Source organism: Symphalangus syndactylus, chromosome 7 (genome assembly GCF_028878055.3).
Source record: "Symphalangus syndactylus isolate Jambi chromosome 7, NHGRI_mSymSyn1-v2.1_pri, whole genome shotgun sequence".
Lineage (NCBI taxonomy): Eukaryota > Metazoa > Chordata > Mammalia > Primates > Hylobatidae > Symphalangus > Symphalangus syndactylus.
The window spans coordinates 93,798,511-93,816,515 of NC_072429.2; the positions used below are offsets into that span (position 1 = coordinate 93,798,511).

At 38.3% G+C, this 18,005-nt stretch overlaps 1 protein-coding gene across 3 annotated transcripts in view; it reads right to left on the reverse strand.

Annotated features, from left to right (window-relative positions):
• Positions 1–4,246: 4,246 nt before the first annotated feature.
• The window catches only part of CFAP418 (cilia and flagella associated protein 418), a 29,387-nt gene continuing 15,628 nt past the window's right edge, over positions 4,247–18,005 (reverse strand). The window contains exons 5-7 of one of the 3 annotated variants that reach the window (XM_055286830.2): positions 16,090–16,185; positions 12,343–12,362; positions 10,955–11,703 (exon numbers count right to left, since the gene is read on the reverse strand). In XM_055286830.2, coding sequence (XP_055142805.1) covers positions 11,675–11,703; positions 12,343–12,362; positions 16,090–16,185 — 145 coding nt within the window. In that variant the 3' untranslated portion in view covers positions 10,955–11,674. Of the gene's footprint in view, positions 11,704–12,342; positions 12,363–16,089; positions 16,186–18,005 lie in introns of all 3 variants that reach the window. The other 2 variants (XM_055286828.2, XM_055286829.2) reach the window with 2 other exon arrangements.

Here is an 18,005-nt window from a genome sequence, read left to right on the forward strand (position 1 = left end):
ATGGCCAGCGTTGAATTTCACTCAGTTGTGAAACAGCCTAAACACACGGACTGTGCCTGTAGTACTTGATGTCTGGTACTGAGCAGAGTCAAAGACACCTTCTGTAAAAGACCAATGATTACAATGCCTTAGGAAATGACCCATGTTTTGCCAACCCTCGCTCCTGTCTGTTGTCTGGCACCTCTGGGTCTATTGCCATGCCTGGCACAGTGCAGGTGGGCATTTAAGTGAAATGGTCCTCTGCTTTGAAGGCTCTCTTTAAATCTGTCACTTTGAGCCTTCTGTTGTAAGATGAAACTTGGTGAGACTTAAACATTTTAAGGCAAAAAAAGAAGAATGTTGAAGGAAAAAACCTATCTAGAATCATGGCAGAAAGCTGTCTTTAAGATATGCATTTTTACATTGTACAGAGATCTCAGCAAATAATTCACACGTATTAAGTAATTACTATGTGCCAGGAGCCTCGCTAAATGCTTTACATAGATTATCCCATCCACTTCCTCCCAGCATCACTCTCTGTGAGGTGAGCATTCTTATCCCTGTTGCACAGGTTGGGGAGAAGAGGCTAGGGAGGATACGTGGCCTGTAGAACATCACATGCCCCATAAGGTATAGGGCCAGTATTCAAATCCAGGCAGTCTAACCCCAGGCCTGTGCTCATAACCTCACACAATGCAGCAGCCTGTTAATGTGAGACTCTGCTTATTAACAGGGGCAAAGGCAAGAAGCGGCCTGGAGCTCCTTTGCTGAGGACGTGGTGCTGAGCATCATGAGTGCACACATTATCTGTGCCTTCAAGGTGGGGGGCGGGGTCATGGGCCATGCAAATCATTTCCTTCTCACTCCCTTGATTTATCATTGGACCTAGGATATTTCAGAATAAATTTGTGCTAGTAACCAAATATCTAAAACTGTTCCCTAAAAGCTGAGTGGAAAGAAGTCCTTTAGTGCATAGTCAGCTGTGGAGGAAAACCAAGGCCAGATGGAAGGGACTCGAAAAGCGTTTGTGGGGTCCTTCCACCACCAGAGGCTGAGGCTATAGATATCTATGATAGAATATACCTTACTCCACGGGGAAAACTCTTGTCTAATCCCCCATCCCTCAAAAAATTATGTAAGGACAAAACATTATATTCTTTGAGAGATCTTTTACAATTTTTCCTACATACCTGTGAATGACAATTTTACTTGACTCTAAGAACTTAAAATGTTTTCTATGTTATGTAGTTTCTTTATTGTTTTCCATCCACTTTCTAGAGTCCTGCTTTCTACCTAACATTGCTAATAAGTGCTGCTCTTTGCAATGGAAGATGGTGCCAGTGACTCACTTTCTAGAGGGCCACACACTCTAACATACTTCTCCTAGTGGGAAGAATTGGTATTGTCAACCTTTGGAGGCTGTTACTCTTTTCTGTGTAAAGTGAATTGGTGATTAGGGAACTCAAACCTTAAAGTTGGCATTGACTGTTTCTAGGGGACTAAGAGAAACATTGATCATAATACACACTCAACTCTAAATGAAATAATCTTTTCTGAATGATTACATTATGAAAAGAGATTCATGGAACTTTTATTCTGGGAGGGACATTAAAAATCACTTAGTATAACCTCATATTTTTATACTGGCAGTAAGGACTCTTAGAGAATTCTTTTTTAATAGGTGAGAGTACTAAAGCCCAAAGAGGAAAGTGATATGTCCAAGGTCTTATTGCTGTTAGTGGATTGTAACCCTGGTTGTACTACGCTAGAATAAGTGGGAGAGTTGTTGAAAAGTACCGATGCTTGGGTCTCACTGAAGACTAATGAATCAGATTTTCTGGGCCTAAAGCCTGGGTTACTGGCACTTTTAAAGCTCTCCATCTGACTCTATCTGAGGCCAGAGTAGAGAAGCACTGAGCTAGACAAGAACCCAGCCCCCAATCCCGAGACTGCCAGTGTTAGCAAACCCATGGCAGTCTCTCATTCCGCACCCCTGAGCCCATGGCAGACTTGACTCATGGGTCACTGAACTGTTTCCTGCTGTGCCTAACCTGGCCTTCTCATACTGTTCATCTGCCGCCTGTCCATGAGCATTGGGAAGACAACCTGAGACACAGCTACAGTCAGGCACTGTATCTTGGTTCCTCTAAATAAAATCACACAAAATATCTGAAAGTATTATTCTGGTAACACTGTGATTGTATATTCTCACAGTCCAGTGTATTCATCTATTGGTCTGTCAAGGCTCAATGGGGGAATACCAGGGTGAAAGCCCTGTGTGACTCAACTGAGCTAGGTCTGAACACTACTCTGTCATTTACAACCTGTGTGATTTTGGTCAAGTTTTTGTGCCTCAGTTTCCTCCATGTCTCTTCTCTGGTATTAATCTCCAGCAAAACTGAAGCCTGAACCCTCAGTCTTTCCTGCTTTTAAAATCTATCTGAACCACAATCCCCTTAATCCCGGATACTAACTTGTTCTTATGAACAAAGACTTGATAAGAGTTAGTGCTTAGGCCTCATTCCCAAATACTCAGAGCGCCTGGAAACGGCCTTCCAAAGACACAATACTTCAACACATTTTTTTCTTGGGTACTGTGTACTTCTCTAGCTAGAGATGAACTTCGTAGTCTCCTAACAAATTGGATTCTGTTTAAATTGATTCTACTCAAAAGTGAGAGCAAAGGATGTAGGCTGCTGGACTGGATGCAAACAACGTGACAATCCCTCTCCCCCACCTCCCTCCCCGCCCTGCAGCCTGGGTTACCACCCAGGGCCAGAGCCCAAGCTTACATCACACAAGGAAACCGCCTTGTTCTAGCAGAGACCAGTTGCCGTTAGATCAAGGCTGCTGAATAACCCCAGGGCTCTGATCCCTATTGTTTTTTGGTTGAAATATGAGTTCCTTCCAGGCTCTCACCCTAATACTGCTCGTTCTTCCCCATCTCTTGCCATCCCCTGCCTCCCCTACCACCCCCCACTGTTGCCTCCTGGCCAACTTTATTTGCCATAAATGCCTTCTGGAATGCCCATTTCATGATAAGTGAGCTCCTCGTGCCCTCACCCTGCCTTAACTGAACAGGCTTTCTTGGGACTGTCTTCCTGAGGTCCTTTCATTCTCAAAAAGTGGGATGTCATTCTTCTCCTCCTGAGTTCAACAGGTGAGGGTATACAATCCTTCTGGGAGAGGAGAGAGAATAACTGTGAACAACAGTACCACACTTGGAAAAAGTGCTTGTCATTTTTCTCTCTCAACTTCTTCTTACAATTAGTTCAATTTGTATCTCATGGTGCTGTATGGGACAGACTGAATTCTTAACTCAATCCTACCTATGTCTCTAGTGCAGCCTCAGAGAAGACAGATGCCTTTTGGAACCCATGTCTCTCTGACCCCAGAATCTGGGATCTTCCCCCACCACACACATCACATCTCCCAATGTGTGGATAGGACAACACTAGGTGCACCAAGCTACTTTTAGAGGAACAGTACTCATACCATCTGCAAGTTAGAAGAAAACTTAATAGGCCGGGTATGGTGGCTCATGCCTGTAATCCCAGCACTTTGGGGGGCCGAGGCAGGCAGATCATCTGAGGTCAGGAGTTCAAGACCAGCCTGGCTAACATGGTGAAACCCTGTCTCTACTAAAAATACAAAAATAAGCTGGGCATGGTGGTGGGCACCTGTAATCCCAGCTACTCGGGAGGCTGAGGCAGGAGAATTGCTTGAACCTGGCAGGTGGAGGTTGCAGTGAGCCGAGATCATGCCATTGCACTCCGGCTTGGGCAACAAGAGTGAAACTACGTCTCAAAACAAACAAACAAACAAACAAAACTTAATAATCCAACCCTCATTTCACAGATGAGCCCAAAGACACTCTGGCTTACTTACCGTGATCCCAGAAAGTTAGTGACAAAACTCTCCCAGTTTCCCCCGTACCACTCAGAGACTTTAAAGAGCTTGAAATCTAATCTCCAAGATGAATACAATAAGCACACAAATAATTACAATTCAAGGTATTATATGAGAAATAAAGTCTGAAAGCAGATGAGAGAGGAGAAATTACGTTTTTAGGCTGGGGTAGGGTGGCCTAGGAAGGGTAATCAGGATTGTGTACAACGGTTCTCAACCTTTTTCATCTCATAACTTTTTTACATTTAAAATTTTTTAAAAAAATATTTGTGGGTACACAGTAGGTGTATATATTTATGGGAGTACATGAGATGTTTTGATACAGGTATGCAATGTGAAATAAGCACATCATAGAGAATGGGGTATCCATTCCCTCGAGCATTTATTCTTTGGGTTACAAACAACTCAATTATACTCTGTAAGTTATTTAAAAATGTACAATTAATTATTAATTATGTATTTACTGTAGTCACTCTGTGGTGCTATCAAATAGTAGGTCTTATTCATTCTTCCTATTTTGTTTTTTTTGTACCCATTAACCATCTTACCTACCCTGCCAGGTCCCCACTACCCTTCCCACCCTCTGGTAACCATCCTTCTACTCTCTATGTCCATGAGTTCCTTGTTTTGATTTTTAGATCCTACAAATAAGTGAGAACATGTGATGTTTGTGTCTGGCTTATTTCATTTAACATAATCATCTCCAGTTTCATCCATGTTGTTGCAAATGACTGGGTCTCATTCATTTTTATGGCTGAATAGTACTCCGGTGTGTATATGTACCACATTTTCTTTATTCATTCATCTGTTGACAAACACTTAGGTTGCTCCTATTGTAAACAGAGCTGCAACAAACATAGGAGTGCAGATACCTCTTCAATATATTGATTTCCTTTCTTTTGTGTACATACCCAGCAGTGGGATTGCTGGATCATATGGTAGCTCAATTTTTAGTTTTTTGAGGAACTTCTAGGCTGTTCTCCATAGTAGTTGTACTAATTTACGTTCCTACCAACAGTGTACAAGGGTTCCCTTTTCTCCACATCCTCACCAGCATTTGTTAATGCCCGTCTTTTGGATACAAGCCATTTTAACTGGTACGAGATGGTATTTTGCTGTAGTTTTGATTTGCATTTCTCTGACGATCGATGATGTTGAGCACTTTTTCATAGGCCTACTGGTCATTTGTATGTCTTCTTTTAAGAAATGTCCATTCAAATCTTTTGCCCATTTTTGATTGGATTATTAGTTTTTTCCTGTGGAACTGTTTGGGCTCCTTATATATTCTGGTTATTAATCCTTTGTAAGACGGAAAAGTTTGCAAATATTTTCTCCCATCCTGTGGGTTGTCTGTTTGCTTTGTTGGTTGTCTCCTTTGCTGTGCAGAAACTTTTTAATTTGATATGATCCCATTTGTCTATGTTTGCTTTGATTGCCTATGGTTGTGGGGTATTGCTCAAGAACTATTTGCCCAGACCAATGTCCTGGAGTGTTTCCCAATGTTTTCTTTTAGTAGTTTCATAGTTTGAGGTCTTACATTTAAATCTTTAATCCATTTTGGTTTGATTTTTATATAGGGCAAGAGATAGGGATCTAGTTTCATTCTTCTGCAGAGGGATATCCAGTTTTTCCAGCATCATTTATTGTCTTTTCCTTAGTGTATGTTTTTGGCCCTTTTACCTTCTTAACCCCAAGAGCTTGGTTTGTTGTGGTTATATCTATTGATTTTTATTGTATTAGAAATTAGAACTAAGAACATTAAAAATATACATTAAGACTATATATACTTAAAAATAATAAACTCATTATATATTATCATATTTTTATGAAAATAACTACATTTTCCAAAACAAATGCAGTGACAAGCGTGATTTGTTTTCTATTTCTGCTGCTCTGTTTAATCTCTGGCTTAACAGAAGACAGCTGGATTCTCATATTTACTGCTCATTCACTCTCTTGACATAGGTTGTTTTGGCTGAGGCCTTAGAAGAAAACTCAGCCTCATGCAGACATACAGTTGGAAAAGAGGATAATATTTTAATAGTCTTTTCAGACAACTGTGCCTATTTATCAATACTACATCAAAACTTCACAAGGAGTAGTTTCTTAAAAGTTAGCTGCAATGTAGAAACTGAAATCATATCAAATGAACTTTCAGCACGCAATTATGTTAAAATCTATTGGTCTATCTTGCATTTTAAATGTATACTTTTGTTATATCATGCATTGGTTCCTTTGGCAATACTGGTTTGCTGAATTATACAGATCTTCCAAATATTGTCACATTTCATTATATAGTATAAAAAATTGCTTGTTAATATCATCACTAGTCTTATCTGGAAAGAATTTAAATAATGGGGACATGCTCACAGCGGATACAAATATTTTGAAATTCTAATTTTCACTTAACATTCTGTCAGTTATTTTCTTGAAGGAGACTCACATTATTACTTTTCTGAATACTCATAGTTTTTGTCTGTCAGCTGTTATTTTAGGCAAAAATGGGTTCAACAAAAAAAGCAGTTCATTCAGCTCACAACTCAGACAACTGCTCAAGTGCTTTAGTTGTACTTCCCATTTAGTCACTCAGAATATTTAAAAGACAAGTTGTTGAAGGCTAAGATAATAATTTTTACTGCCTTTATCAAGGGCATTCTTAACTGAAACTGGCTTTTTTTATGGGAGGTGCACAGCATCATTGCTTTGAATGGTGCTAAGTAAGGTGCCAGCAGTGCTAGCTACCATTTCCGCCATCTGCACAAACGTCAACACAGTGAAGAAGGAAACTGATATCTTCTGACTCAAAATAGATTTGATCTTGTGGACCACCTGAAAGACCCCTGAGAGTGGAACTCACTTTGCGAACTGCTGTTGTACAAGATACTGGCTTTGAAAAATGAGTTGGATTTTGAGAGGATAAGATGAGGGAGTATATCTGAGGAACAGCAGGTAGGCAGTTTGGTTGGAGGAGGAGGAAAGCAGAGGCAGATGAAACTGAAAAGATACCGTGAAAGGCCTGAATGCCTTCATGATGACCCACTTAGGTTTAAGCCACACAGAAAGAGGCAGGCTAGGGGGAGCATCTTTTTTTTTAATAGGAAAGTTGTGGCTTCAACTTCTTATATAAAACAAAGGTCGCCATGTGTACAGTCACTCACTAGTTATAAAAATAATGATCGCATTGCTGCTTTCCTCATAGGGAATAAATAAAACAAACATCTTCTTTATAAATTACTTGTTGTAAGAATCATGCTGCACTATGACTTCAATTTAGACAGTATTCATTTTAAAAGGAAAAAGAATGAGAACAAACCATTGTGGAAGACAGTGTGGCGATTCCTCAAGGATCTAGAACCAGAAATACCATTTGACCCAGCAATCCCATTACTGGGTATATACTCAAAGGATTATAAATCATTCTACTAAAAGACACATGCACATGTATGTTTACGACAGTACTATTCACAATAGCAAAGACTTGGAACCAACCCAAATGCCCATCAATGATAGACTGGATAAAGAAACCGTGGCATATATACACCATGGAATACTATGCAGCCATAAAAAAGGATGAGTTCATGTCCTTTGCAGGGACATGGATGAAGCTGGAAACCATCTCAGCAAATTAACACAGGAACAGAAAACCAATCACTGCATGTTCTCACTCATAAGTGGGAGTTGAACAATGAGAACACATGGACAAAGGGAGGGGAACATTACACATTAGAGGCTGGTTGGGGGCTGGGGGGCTAGGGGAGGGATAGCATTAGGAGAAATATCTAATGTAGATGACAGGTTGATGGGTGCAGCAAACTACCATGGCACGTGTATAATTATGTAACTAACCTGCACGTTCTGCACATGTATCCCAGAACTTAAAGTATAATAATAACAAAAGAATGAGAACATTTGTTAAGCACCTATTCTGAACCAAACACTATGCTAGTCACTTTTCATGTGTTATATGATTTAATCCTTACAACAAACTTACAAAAGTGGTATTACAATTCATATAGATAAGGTGAACGAAGCCCAAAATGTCATGTAACTTTCTAAGGGACATGACTCTGAACTCTGATTTTGTTATACTTCATTTGGTCATCCCTTATCTCAAGGCATTTGGGGAAAGTCAAATTTAATTATCATGTATTCGTATATATACATATCTAATGCAATCTTTTTTCTTTTTTGGTTTTTCTAGTGCATTCTTAAAATAGGGCACAAAATGATGTCACAAACCCAATGAAATACAATAAGATGTGAAATCTCTACAGAGATTGCGTATTTTAAATTTTTTCTTTGCTTCAGGAACCATTTTATACAAGAGATATTGCTGATTACTGGGAGCATTAGGTTGGCTGATAGAGATTTTGTTAAAACAACAGCTGAGAAATATCAGCATTTGAAATTCATAGCTAAGATTCATCGCAATGCTTCTGGATACAAAGACCTTTTTCTTTCATATTCTTAAATATCAGTAAGAAAAAGAGAGAAAGCAATTCAGATTCATAGTCTGATGACATATTCTCTGGCCTAAGAAAAAAAGGTACTAAGTTTACTGACATCAACAAACAGGTTCTAGGTATACATCGCCAAGTCAACATGGCCTGTTCTTCCTAAACTTGGACCTGTTCCTTTGAATACCCATGGTACTTTACACATGCATGTACACACACACTCTTTTTACACATGCATGTATACACACACACACACATCAGAGTTATGGCATACTTCTCCTCCCCAGTGCAGACAAATTATCTGTTTAACTGGATGCTTGGAAACTTTTCTGTTGACATTAAAAAATTCTTTTTTTGACTGGGCATGGTGGTTCACACCTGTAATCGCAGCACTTTGGGAGGCTGAGGTGGGAGGATCGCTTTAGCTCAGGAGTTCAAGGAAGCAGTGAGCTATGATCGCACCACTGCACTCTAGTCTGGGCAACAGAGAGAGACTCTGTCTCAAAAAAATAAATCATCAAAATGATTTCAAATTAATGTCCATCCAAATGAATATTTTACTATAAAATAAAAGAAGTAAATAATACAGAGTAATTATTTATTACTTATTCATTTCTAGGCAGGATGAGGGTCTGAGAGTATAATACACTTCAAATAAACAAGTTACCTGGCTTAAAAATAGCTACTTGCTAAAGATAGAAAATTATTATAAATATTAAAAACAAATAGGCAAAACATCTTGAAAGTTTTATAGGCTTCGCATTTTAAAATTATAGATGATTAGAAACTATACTTTTCTTCTATACTGATACTAAAATAGTTTCATTTTCAGTTTAAATTACAACAGTTAATAATTTATCCGATTGTATATAAACATAATATTCTTTCTATATTTTAGTTTAAAATAGTACAATATTAAAAAGCTTATAAATTGCCAATAAAAATGGGAACTCACACATACATTTCTGACATTGGGGGATTATTATAATTATTATGTTATGGAATGCCAAACATAGGCAATGTATGTAAGTAAGTTTTACGATAGTTATAATGAAATAATAAAAGGGAAAAAAGATGAGGACAACTTTGTCCCTTCAAAGTAGAGGCAATGTAGGTTACTTTGGGAGGTGGGTGGATCACGAGGTCAGGAGATCGAGACCATCCTGGCCAACATGGTGAAACCCTGTCTCTACTAAAAATACAAAAATTTGTGGTGGCGTGCACCTGTAATCACAGCTACTGGGGAGGCTGAGGCAGGAGAATCACTTGAACCTGCGAGGTGGAGGTTGCAGTGAGTTGAGATCGTGCCACTGCACTCCAGCCTGGCAACAGAGTGACACTCCATCTCAAAAAAAAAATTTTTTTTTTTTTCAAATTAGTGATTTAGTAAATTTGCTTACTGGAATAAAAAAGAATTGCACCATTATGAATAATGTGCCAAATTCTATGAGGTTCTAAATGTGTGGATCTTGTTGCTCTGCTATTTTTTTCCGGCAGTCGACTTCAATCAACATCCCCCTAGGTTTCTGACTCAATTACATGTAGATATAACTTTAGGGATATAATACATTTTTATTAAAAGATAAAATCTGTCATAATGTCTTTTTTTTTTTTTTTTTTTTTTGAGACACAGTCTCACTGTGTTGTCCAGGCTAGAGCGCAGTGGTGCGACCTTGGCTCACTACAACCTCCGCCTCCCAGGTTCAATAAATTTTCCTGCCTCAGCCTCCCGAGTAGTTGGGATTACAGGCATGCACCACCACGCCCAGCTAATTTTTGTATTTTTAGTAGAGATGGTGTTTTATCATGTTGGCCAGGCTGGTCTTGAACTCCTGACCTCAGCTGATCTGCCTGCCTTAGCCTCCCAAAGTGCTGGGATTACAGGCGTGAGCCACCGTGTTTAGTCTGTCATAGTATCCTTAATACCAAAGTGTGAGGATTGGAATGATCTATTCTGTTGCAATGCTAGACTTACTACAGTAAATTTTACAAGCATGTAAATGTGTCATGGCTAAGAAAAGGATTCTAATGATCAGATCTTCCTCCCTTCAGTAGGGTGGCCGGAATAAATTTAGCATAAGACTAAGAAGATTATAACTTTGTTTCAATTATTCCCTTTCAGTGTGCTCTGTATCGCACATTTGAACTATATAGTACATATGTAGCAGGGAGTTTGTGGCAGATTGGAAAGCTCCCAAAATCTCTCAATGGAGTTGGGAGCTAGAAATTTTGAGGGACCTGATTTCCTGAATGTGCTGCTATTGTAGGGCTCCTCAGATCTCAGTGATGTCAGGAAGGAGCCCAATAGGTTACCTGTTGGTTCAGTTATGCTTTACTTGTCTTTTCACTTACTCAACTAATAAATGATATGTCAACCTGATCCTACCAGAGAAGTCCCCAGGCTGCCTGAAAAATTCTATTACTTGCTGTTTACTTCACTTGATGGAGTTTTAGGCATTAAAGGATAGAAAGTACTCGGAAAATCCAACAATAACCTGTATGCATTAGGATTTTTGTGATTTTGGGTGCATCAAACTCTTTTTATATATTATTGGGTAATCAAAATAGAAAATAACTTTTGATAGTTAAATGAACAAAAGAGGGAAAAATAAGCTAAAACTAGTAACATATATTTAAAATTGTGCATAACATTGCTTTGAGTTGATGAGGTAAGATCAGCTATGAGGCAGTGTTTTTGCAAAATACCTGTAACTACTTCTGAACACCCTTCAGTCAGCCACTGATCACCTGGTTTCTGCCATGTCTAAATTATGATCTTTGGCAACAACAGATCTGACTGGAGGAAGTGTTGTAGACACCCCTAAATGACCTCTTTGCCCTGGCCGACTTTATCCACTTTAACTGCTACAAGTTGGGGAATGTTTTGCTAAACGTATTAGCAATCAATATTGCAGCTGCTAATGAAAAACTAGATATTTGTATGGAACTCCATAATCAAACCTTTATTAAACAGAAGACAGATTAGTAAAGAATGTAGATGCCTGTTACTAAGTGAAACATCCATATATCAGGAATAATTCCAAAGTGTTATAATACATTATCTTCCTTAGTCCATTTGGTCTTCAAAAATGTATGTAGTTGTATCAATAAAATTGTATTGCTAGGGACTATTGTCTAAACATGATGATGATTCATGGAGACCACTCTCATGGATGCATCTGTCCGAATGTGCAGTCTGCATTCTTAATGTTTACCACACACCCAGCGAAGCTGATGATCTGTCTGAAGGTCAGTCACTTCTTCAATAGTTCTCCAGCTACACTGGCAGGCATATGCCCGTGTTCCTTTCTTCTTTATCAACTTTGCTTTTAATTTGTGGAATTCTGGCATGTTGTTCCTATTAGTAAAACAGGAAAGTTTTATCACAGTGGCTTTGTTCAGTGCTTAATGATTCAAAAAAAAAAAAAAAGGTCATTGCTTTCTTTTCTTCTCTTTTTTTGTATTTAGGAGTCTCATTGTTACTCTGGCTGGAGTGCGGTGGCACGATCACGGCTCACTGCAGCCTTGACCTCCCAGGCTTCCCCTCAGCCTTCCAAGTAGCTGAGACCACAGGCATGTGCCACTATGCCCGGCTTAAAAAATTTTTTTTTTGTAGAGATGAGGTCTCAGTATGTTGTCCAGGTTGATCTCAAACTCCTGGGCTCAAGTGATCCACCCACCTCAGCCTTCCAAAGTGCTGAGACTGCAGGCATGAACCATGGTGCCCAGCCTATTTTCTTATCTTCCCAGTATCTGAACACTAAACAACCTAGATCCCCTCACACTAACATTAGAAGATATGCTTCAGTGTTCTCTTTCTGATGGTATTTCTTTGATAATCTGTACTTTTTATGGCAATCCTCTAGGCCAGATTATTGACTGCTGTAGAACACAATAACCTAAAGGGCTGAAGAATTACAAACGTCCTATCAGAGATGAAATGATATGAAAATAGGGTGGAAAGGATGGTGGTTCATCTCCTACCTCGGATACTCACCTATGCCGTATTTTAAAAGCCTGCAACATGGCAAGTTGAGAGAACATTAGATGCATAAATGTCATAGGTTTCTGATGAATTAACTATAGAAAATTTTCATTAGCTTCAACGATCTGTTTACTCATACTATCAGCAACAAAAATGTCTATCCTGAAATAAATATTAATAATGTTGAAATAATTAAATCAACAAGTAGGGCCATCGTAAAAATGATAACCACTGGATTTCATACTGTTATAAAAAAGACTACAGAAGTTAAGTTTAATTAAAAAATCAATTATGATTTCACGATAATCCATGTAATGAGTTCACATAAACATTGCATGGCAAAGAAAAGTGGAAAAAATTTTTAAAAAAGATGAAAAAATACAAAGTGAAAGGACGAAATGCAGTATGAATACCAGAAAAAGAGATATGGTACCTAATCATTGCAGTGGGTATCACTGCAACAGAAGGCAGGCTACAAAGTGCCCTCTGGTGGTCAATGGGCACCACATTCAGTATTAAACTGTACAAAATTCAGGCACAATTTAGAAGGCTAGAACCTCACAAAACCTGAGAGATTTTCCAAGCCAACTGACTTCAGGAAACAGACCGACCAGCTAAACGACTTAGCTAAGGGAAGAAAAATCTAAATTTTAACAGAAAGAAAAAAACCCCACCAAAACTAAGTTGCTGAGGAAAAATGTCCTTTATTTGATCTGCAAAATATTTTGAAAACTTAACATTTGATACTTGACTGAATCCTTAGAGATTTTAGGATTAGGAATCATGAATAGACAGGGATCTAATTATGACATTTCAAATGCTTTTTAAAATGCACATATCTTGAAAGCTTAGGGAAAAATCATTCCATTCCTTAAAGAAAACACGATTTAATAGAAAAATAAAAGCATTTTCTTCAGCTATTGTGGCAAGGTGGTCAATAAGTATAGCTGACACTTCTTTTAGAATGTTCTAAAACTTGCCTGGGTGTGGTGGGTCATGCCTGTAATCCCTGCACTTTGGGGAGCCAAGGTGGGTGGACCACTTGAGCTCAGGAGTTCGAGACCAGCATGGGCAACATGGTGAGACCCCACCTCTACAAAATTAGCTGTGTGTGGTAGTGTGCATCTGTATGCCTAGCTACTCGAGAGGCTGAGGCTGGAGGATCCTTTGAATCTGGGAAGTGGAGGTTGCAGTGAGCTGAAATTGCAGTACTACACTCTAGCCTGGGCAATAGGGATTGCAAGATTGGCTCAAAAAAAAAAAAAGTTCTAAAACTTCTCAAAGCTAGGATACATTTACTTCTCTCATCTGTAAAATAGGACAATAAAACAACTGCGCAGCATTCCACTGTGCAACATTTAACTTGCCTTTGGTCACTGTCCACGTCTGGTTTCCTCAGTGATTATTCCATATCCTCCTCCACTCCCTTATTTTCAGCAGATCACATCTTTATTCTCAAAACCAGGTTGCCAGGTATGAAAGCCTTCAATTTCCTGGCAAGCTCACCCTGAACACATCAGTACCTTGCTGGCTTCCTCTCAGTCAGAGAGGTCTTCCTTTTCCTATCCAAGGCTCACCTCCCATCAGTGCTCTTGACCCTATTGTCTCTATGACCTTGCTGCTCACATGCTTGTCCCCACCCATGTCTCCCTTCCCCTGGGTTCCTCTCATCTTATGAGCCCAGTATCTAAGAGTGTCATAGACTAGGTGCTGAATAATGTCTACTGGTAAACACCAATATATTGTACAAAATAAATCTATCAATGATTTATATCCTGATGGTGGAGACAGCCTTATTCTTTAGCTGTTCCATTCTCTTATCTCCCAAACATATTCCTAAGTGTCTTGAGAACTGAGACAGTATTTTCTACTGATTTAAATAATGACTACTTGTTTATTTTTAATAGTATAATAAATCCTCTAGCTGTAACTGTTTTATCTAAAAGTACATATATTTTTTAAACCAACTGGTGTTCTTGATGACTCTGAGATGCTGCAAGTTCCTCAAGTACCGACTAGGTTATCCATAGTTTACTTTATGCCTGTGTTCACCACTGTCTTGATGTTACATGCATTTTATTATCCTATGATAGTTTTATAAAAATTCATGCTTCATCTTGGTGACATATGGGGATTATTAACCACTTATTAGATTAACTAGTAGATAGTAAATAGAAGAGGGTTTAGAAAAGTCAGAAAAGGAAAAGTCAACCTGTAATTAAAAGCCAACTTGTCCACTTATGGGGTAAAAAGTGGGTTAAGCCTAAAAGTATGGGTTCCTAACCTCAGATTTTGGGAGTACATTAGGCTTTATTTGGGCTGGAAACTGTAAAATTTTTCAAGTTATAATTTTTCCATGTATTTTTATATTTGAATTGTGTGTATGTGTATGAGGGGCATTCAAAGCTTTCATAAGATTTTCAAAGTGGTTCTTGATGTGAAACAGTTTAAAAACTATTAAATTAGGGTATACTCATATATTTACCCAAGAATGGCTGCCAGAAGAGGCGTAGGGGAAAGTCTCTTACCCTTTTCTTTATGCTATTGAAAAGTGCTGCAATATTACACTGTATTAATTTTTAGCTTTAAATTTTTATTTGAAAATGTCAATGTAAAGTTCAAATATATTTTTATAACTTGTAACACCTTAAAGATATTAGGTATTCTGTAAGTGTATAAGAATGTACAAATTATATAAATATGAGCAAGACATTATCTCAGCCACAAGGAGAAAGGTAGTCATACGCTAACCTAAGAGCTTCAGTTTTATATTACAGTATATAATAGGTCCAAAGCGCTGTGAATACACAGGAAGGGAAGAGTTTTCTTCCAGTTGAGAGAGTGGTGAAAGAATCCTGGAAGACATGTGATGAATTATACTCTGAAGGACAGGTAGGGTTTAGGTAGATAAAATGGTGGGAAGGCATCCTAGGAGGTAAAGAGGTTGTACAAAGTCAGAGGGAATGGGAGCCTTGAGTACTCTGATGTGGCTAAAATCTTGCAAAGGTGAAATATACATTGTGGGAAGACAAAGCTGGATGATAGATGGATGGGAGCTGGATTATGGAGGGTCGTGAATGCCATGCTAAGGAATTTGGACATTATTCTGTAAGTGGAAGGGTGTTGAGCAGGAGGACCGTATACTCTGAGCTATGCTTTAATTCTGAACAAGGGAAGGATAGTCTGAAAGAAGAGACTGTAGGCAGAAAAACCAGTGAGGAGGTTACTTCTGTATTCTTGCTCAGAAGTAACATGTCCTTATCTAGGCTGACAGCAGGCAGATGGAGAGGAGGAGATGGATGACAGAAACACAGTCATGCATTGCTTATGCTTTGTTAGGCAATTCCATCATTGTGGGAATATTACAGAGTGAATTTATACAAACCTAGATGGTATAGCCTACCACACACCTAGGCTATATGGTATAGGCTACTGTTCCAAGGCTACAAACCTCTACAGCATGTTACTGTTTATACCAGCATCACCACAAACATGTGCAATGCATTACAGTATAATATTACAAAGGTTATGATGTCACTAGGTGATAGGAATTTTTCAACTCCATTATAATCTTATGGAACCACCATGTATACATATATGCAGTCCATTGTTGACTGAAGCATCGTAATGCAGCACATGACTATATTGAAGAGGTGAAGCCCACAAGATCTGGCCGAATCCACCCAGAGAGAGTATATCAAAATAAGAAATATAAAGTACTTGGTACTTTTTTCAGAGTGAAGTTCTTTAGCAACATACCTGAAAAACAGATAATCACATGATTCGTCCCACATACAGTCATCGTAGCTGACTACCAAGAAATCACAGGCTATACAACGCAGATGGTCACATGCTCTGTTCAGAGAAAAGAAATTGTATATTAAAGATTATTGGTATCTTTAAATGTGAAAACATGGTGATTTATTTATAGGATACACCACATATTACAGATTACTGAATAAACAACAGAAAAGTACAGATTAATCTTATTATCAATCTTTATAGTAAAGCATTATTTACAGTCTAAACCTTAAGGTTAAATTTTTGCACAAACCTACCTATTTTACTACGATCTTGTACACTGAACTTACACATATATTACATAGATAGGAAAGAAAATAGATTTGTAGATCTTTTAATTCCATGGTTTTCAAATTACGTCTGAGGGAGATCTTCATATAAGCTAACTTCTTTAAATGCTCCCCTTCCTACTGAAATTTTCAGGAATATCTCTATCAAAGAATATGTCACATGACATTGAAATGAATCTGTTTTTCAGATAAGCTGCTTAAGCGCTGGGAAAAGATTGTATTTGTTTGCTTCCTCACAACTTGGCATAATGCATTCATTCACTCACTTAAAAATATTTATTGAGAGTCTGGTATGTGCTGGTGAGATTCTGTCTTCATAGAGCTTCCATTGTAGTGAGAGAAGAAATAAACAACGCTCATGATAACTAAACTATATACTAACCTGGAGGGGTATCTGAAGCAAAGTGCACACTAACATATATAGCATGATCCTATTTTTGTAAAAACGACCCCCACGAAAAATTCCTATATAGGTGGCTAGAAGTTTATAAGAACATGGAGCAAAATGGCCGGGCACGGTGGCTCACGCCTGTAATCCCAGCACTTTGGGAGGCCGAGGCGGGCAGATCACGAGGTCAGGAGATCGAGACCATCCTGGCTAACACGGTGAAATCCCGTCTCTACTAAAAAAAAACAAAAAAATTAGCTGGGCGTGGTGGTGGGCGCCTGTAGTCCCAGCTACTCAGGAGGCTGAGGCAGGAGAATGGCGTGAACCTGGGAGGCGGTGGTTGCAGTGAGCCGAGATTGCACCACTGCCCTCCAGCCTGGGCGACAGAGCGAGACTCCGTCTCAAAAAAAAAAGAACATGGAGCAAAATGTAGAAAGTTATATACTACACAGTAACCCTGGTTGCATCAGGAGTGGTTGAATAAAGGGAAGGAAGGGAGATTATTATCTTTTTCTTTATACATGTTTCAATTTTGTTTTTATTCTTTCATTAAGCACATAATACTTCTGTAATGAAAAAATAAAACAAACTCATCAGATTTTTTTTCATTTATTTCCCTTCAAAGTTCAGATACACTAATTTCAAAACTGCAAATACTTTTGGCCTGAAAGTTTCTTTGAGAATAAACACTTTGTATTTCTAAAAATACTATTAACCATAATAATAATGAAACATTTACAACCTATACAAGTTTCATAGGCAAGTCCATATTTTCTTTCAAACTGTTAGCAATTTATGAAGTTGCATTTCTATATTTGGAAATTCAACAACTACATTTGTACACATTTGAACTCAGACTTCGAATGTACAAGTCAGGAAATGCAAAATGATGGTTCCCAAAGCTACTATGACCTGCTTTCTTATGCATATATAGTTTATTACATGATTGCACAGTGTTAACTTTAATGCCTTAATACATATGTGCAATTTGGCTGAATTATTGTTGTTATGGGAACTATAATTCAGAATTTCCTGACATTTTGTATGTGTAAAATCTCAACCATAATGTTAAATACAGCTTTTTAATTTAATTTACAATTTAGTAGTTTATTCAAATCTATTCACACCACCACATTTTCCTACAAACACTGTCCTTTGAGAAACATAAGACTAACTTGCAGCTAAGAAATCATTCC